General features: G+C 40.3%; 1 protein-coding gene across 1 annotated transcript; it reads right to left on the bottom strand.

Annotated features, from left to right (window-relative positions):
• Positions 1 to 3,703: 3,703 nt before the first annotated feature.
• LOC141595511 (uncharacterized) lies at positions 3,704 to 4,717 on the bottom strand. The gene is made up of 3 exons (XM_074415477.1): positions 4,421 to 4,717; positions 3,985 to 4,243; positions 3,704 to 3,921 (listed from the first exon to the last, which is right to left on the bottom strand). Exons 1-3 carry the CDS (start codon positions 4,715 to 4,717, stop codon positions 3,704 to 3,706), a joined length of 774 nt encoding a protein of 257 aa, XP_074271578.1.
• Positions 4,718 to 5,223: the final 506 nt, after the last annotated feature.

Below are 5,223 nucleotides of genomic sequence, written 5' to 3'. Positions count from 1 at the left end.
ACGAATCCGGGCCGGGCTCGGGCACGGGCACGGCGCGCGCGCGCGTGTGCGAGCTGAATTAAGCACCTCGCAAGGCTTCCACAAAAGCCTCCCTTGACCCACTAGTGATAGTGTAAGGTAAGAGGAGATATATAAACACATAAATCTCTCTTTTCCTCACCAATGTGGGACAATTGGAAAAAATAGGAAAGCCTCACACAAGCCTCTATTTCCAACAATCCCCCACTAGGGGCGCCAGAGAAAAGAAGGAAAGAATTCTGGATAAAGGAAGGATTGGATACTTAGGTATCAATATTTTTCGATTTGAATTGACACTTTAGTGCAATGAAAAAACAACTTACTTACAGCGAGAGAATATCTTGCGATTTGAATTCCTAGCTGAGCTTCGGTCGATACCCCCCACAACACATATCATACCTTCAGATCAAGATCGTTCCGCGAAAGTGCAACGCGCTCTTTTAGAGCTATGCGTTTACCTCGGTACTAATAGATGTGTTCAGAAGACTTCTCATAGTCTAATGATCGTTACACCTACGTAGGTGACTCAAGTGCTTCTCAATAGCACTTCTCACATGAGTCATTAAGGACCTGAGTCCAACCTGGTGTATGATCCATCAAGTGCGTCTCAAAAGCACCACCATAAAGGCTATGAATCACACAACGCCATAGGAATAGATGCTTTAGGCCTAGTCAGGTCTCACTCTTGACCTAAGGACTTAAGCCCCATTCCCCTCGACGTATCAGCGACTAGTCTCCTAGCCAGCCCTTTAGTAAAGGGATCAGCAAGATTGTTTTCGGACTTCACATAGTCCAAAGCAATCACTCCGTTGTCTTGGAGTTGTCTAACTGCAGCGTGCCTTATTCGAATGTGTCTCTTCTTTGAATTGTAGACACTATTCTTTGCAACACCAATAGCAGCCTGCGAGTCACAGTGCAGGGAGACCGGTGTTAGCCGTCCGCCCCATACTGGTATATCAACTAAAAGGTTTCTCAACCATTCAGCCTCTTGTCCTGCCAACTCAAGAGCTATGAACTCAGATTCCATGGTAGAGCGTGCGATACAAGTCTGTTTAGAAGACTTCCACGATATAGCACCTCCACCCATGGTAAAGACATAACCACTAGTAGAACAGATCTCATCGTTACCTGCAACTCAGTTCGCATCACAATATCCCTCTAACACAGCAGGAAATTTACTATAATGCAAACATAAGTCAACTGTTCCTTTTAGGTTTTTTAGTAAACGACGAAGAGCATTCCAGTGTTCATTACTAGGGTTATGTGTATAACGACTCAGTCTACTAACTGCATAAGCAATATCTGGTCGAGTACAGTTCATTAAAAACATCACACTACCTAGGATTTTAGCATACTCTTCTTGGGAAACACTCTTGCCCAAGTTTTTACACAATGGTACACTAGGATCATAGGGTGTTCTAGCAGGCACATCATCAAAGCAGTTAAACTTTCTCAACACTTTTTCAACATAATGAGATTGACTTAGACAGATTCCATTGGGGTTTCGGATGACCTTAACTCCTAGGATAACATCAGCTTCTCCTAAGTCCTTCATCTCAAATTGTGATGACAAAAATTCTTTGGTTCTCATTATAACTTCCAAATTATTACCAAGTATTAACATGTCATCAACATATAGGCATATAATTACACAATCAGATCCCATTATTTTTGAATAAACACATGAATCAGAATTGTTAACCACATAGCCATTACTTATCAAAGTGTTGTTAAATTTCTCATACCATTGTTTAGGTGCTTGTTTCAGTCCATAAAGTGACTTGTTCAGTTTACACACTTTACTCTCTTAACCCTCAATCACAAAACCTTCCGGTTGAGACATATAGATCTCTTCCCTTAGTTCACCATTCAAAAAAGCAGTTTTAACATCCATCTGATGTATAACAAGGTTATGAATAGCAGCTAAGGCGACAAGAGTCCTAATGGTCGAAATTTTGGTCACAGGAGAGTAAGTATCAAAATAATCAATACCCTTATTTTGTGTAAAGCCTCTAACTACAAGTCTAGCTTTGAACCTTTCTATTGTACCGTCAGGTCTCATTTTCTTTTTAAAGATCCATTTACTCGTAATGGGTTTACTACCTTTAGGTAAATCAGTCAACTCCCAAGTCTGATTTGACACAATAGAGTCAAGTTCAGTTTTAATAGAATCTTTCCAAAAATTAGCATCAATGGATATCATTGCCTCACTATAGGTTTCTGGGTCATCTTCTATTAAAAAAGCTGAAACAAACTCATCACTAGCACAAACAGTGTATCCAAGTTCAGATAACATAGTTGTATCATAATCATCACCAAAGTTCTTTGGGCATCTAGGTCTTTTACTTCTTCTAGGTTCAACAGAAACATCAATAGAAGTGCTAGCACTAGCATGTGAAGACAAATCAGGAGATGCAACAGATAAACTAGGAGATGTTACAACAGTTTTCTGAAAAGGAAAAACATGCTCAAAAAATTCGGCATCTCTAGCCTCAGATATAGAACGGTCACTCAAAGACATAAATCTATAAGCAGAGCTATTTTGAGCATAACCTATAAACACACAATCATAGGTCTTAGGTCCAACGGTAGGTCTCCTAAAATCAGGTAAACCCACTTTAGCTAAACACCCCCATACCCTAAGGAAGCTCAGGTTAGGAGGATAGCCCTTCCAAATCTCGTAGGGTGTCTTGTCAATTTTCTTATGAGGTACACGGTTAAGAATGTGACAAGCTGAAAGAATTGCTTCCCCCCACATATCGTCAGATAGGCCAGAACTTAAAAGCATAGCATTCATCATTTCTTTTAAGGTTCTATTTTTACGTTCAGCTACACCATTGGATTGGGGTAAGTAAGGTGGACTAGTCTCATGTATTAAACCGTTTGCAGCACAAAAGTCGGCTAGATAACTGGATTTATACTCACCACCTCTATCAGACCTTACCCTTTTAATTTTTCTGTCAAGTTGGTTCTCAACTTCCTTCTTAAAGTTTATAAAAGATTGTTCTGCTTCATATTTAGTCTTAAGCAAATAGACACGAGTGTATCTAGAACAGTCATCTATAAACGTAACATAATAATTCTTGCCACCTCTACTTGCAACATTTTTAAAGTCAGCTAGGTCGGTGTGAATTAACTCAAGAAGACTCGTGTTTCTGGTAGTCACAGGTTTACTAGGTTTCTTTGTAAACTTAGCCTCAACACAGCTAGCACATTTAGAGAATTCTTGACTCGTCAAACTCGGAATTAAACTCATAGTTCTAAGTTTTTTAATATAATCCACATTCACATGACCTAACCTACCATGCCAAACATCAATAGACTCAGCGATATAAGCAGAAGAAGATGCAATATTATTAATAGCAGATTCAGTGTTCAATACAAAAAGACCCCCAGACAGATAACCCTTGCCCACAAATTCCCCATTACGCGACATTACCACCTTGACAGCCTCAAAAACAAGTTTCAAACCAGCTTTGTTTAACAAGGCACCAGACACAAGGTTTCGACGCAATGAGGGTACAAATAAAACATTAATGAGAGCAAGTGTTTTCCCCGAGGTGAGTTTGAGAAAGATCTTGCCTTTGCCTGTGATCTTTGCAGATGAAGAATTACCCATGTAGACGCATTCCCTATCAAAGAACTTCCCGAACTCGTAAATAAACCCTATCAAGACACGAGTTGTCTAGAAGCTCCGATTCAAGACCCATTCAAGAACATTACCCACCAGATTAGCTTCCACAACCACAGCTGCAATAACATCATCATCACAAACAACATTGGCCTCAGCAGATTTCTTCTCAGAACATTGGTAGGCTTTGTGCCCAGGTTTTCCACAAACATAGCAGACAATAGGACCCTTAGCAGCTTTCTGAATCTTAGGAACCGGTTTGGTATGCTTCCCTGGACCATTCTTCTTTGCAGGACCCTGGTTCTTACCCTGACCAACCTTGGCCTTACACTTACCCTTATATTTCTCAGCATAAGACGGACCACCAGACTCAACCAGATTAGCTTTAACAGCAGCAACAGCAGGAGCAATCACAGATTGACTAGCAGGAAGGTCTTTAACGCGATTAGCCTCCTCGGTCCTCATATGTCCTATAAGTTCCTTAAGGGACAGGTCTTTCTTTTTGTGCTTAAGTTGGTTTCGGTAATCAGACCAGGAGGGAGGGAATTTCTCTAGCAGAACATTAGCTACAAAGATATCATCAAGTTTCATGCCCTCATTCACAACATCAGCACATAAGTTTTCATAGACATGGACTTGATCCATGATAGGTTTCCCGTCAGCCATTTGAAATCCCAACCATTTTCCCACAACATATTTCTTTTTCCCCGCATCATCAGCCCCATACTTAGTTTCTAAAGATTCCCAAATAAACTTAGCAGACTTATTCACAGCAAATAAGTCGAACAGGGTGTTTGTCATATTATTCAGAATATGCCACCTAGCAGTTTTTTTGTCCTTCACAAATTTTGCAATATCCTCTTCATTGGACTTAACATCTTTAACAGCAGGAGGGGTCGTCTCAACATCAGTAGGGGTGATAGGTTTAGGCGGGTCATTAAATAAAACATAATCAATTCCTAACTGCTCAAAATACATCAATAATTTCTGGGACCAACGCTTATAATTGTGACCATCTAACGACTCCAATTTCGCCAATTCAGGAACAATTTTCGAACTAACAAACATGGTTACAGCAACTAAAAATAGTTTTCAAATTGTAGGAAAAATAATTGCAGTAACCAGAGGGAGTAGAAATACCCGTAACAGAGATAGTCAGCGAAATTAGAGAATAAAAACCCGTAAGTAGTGCCGTGGTAGAAGCCACTGTCTTGAAAACTATTTCTCCGGTACGACCGTGGTGGCGATCAGCTAGTGCCGGTAGTTCCCCAAGGATAACACTACAGCCTCCACGCAGTTCCGCCCACTCGGAACTGTGAGAGTTGTAACGATATTATATACAGTACCCAAAAACTTTTATAGAGCAGAGTAGAGAAAGAAAAGAAGAGAAAGAGTTTTTGTTGTTGTTTTTGAGAAGCAGATCAAAGGCTATAAATAGCCTGATCAGAGAGCCAAAAACCGACTGCAGCAAAAGTAGGTGTCAAGGGCTGGAAACGTGGAGTGATACTCTCACCCACTAGCAGCATTTGACTAAAACAAACTGACTACTAGGTTTAACAAAACAGAAGCAAAAA

This window comes from Silene latifolia, chromosome 8 (genome assembly GCF_048544455.1).
Source record: "Silene latifolia isolate original U9 population chromosome 8, ASM4854445v1, whole genome shotgun sequence".
Classification (NCBI taxonomy): domain Eukaryota; kingdom Viridiplantae; phylum Streptophyta; class Magnoliopsida; order Caryophyllales; family Caryophyllaceae; genus Silene; species Silene latifolia.
This window is presented reverse-complemented; position numbering and strand designations above follow the sequence as displayed.

Bases quoted from the DNA above. Each gene is read 5' to 3' on its own strand.
- LOC141595511 (XM_074415477.1), bottom strand. From the start codon at position 4,717: ATGTTTGTTAGTTCGAAAATTGTTCCTGAATTGGCGAAATTGGAGTCG. The intron at 4,244-4,420 runs GTGAATAAGTCT...GTTGTGAATGAG, and splicing joins CCCTGTTCGACTTATTTGCT to GGCATGAAACTTGATGATAT. The intron at 3,922-3,984 runs GTAAGTGTAAGG...AGAATGGTCCAG, and splicing joins TTATGCTGAGAAATATAAGG to GGAAGCATACCAAACCGGTT.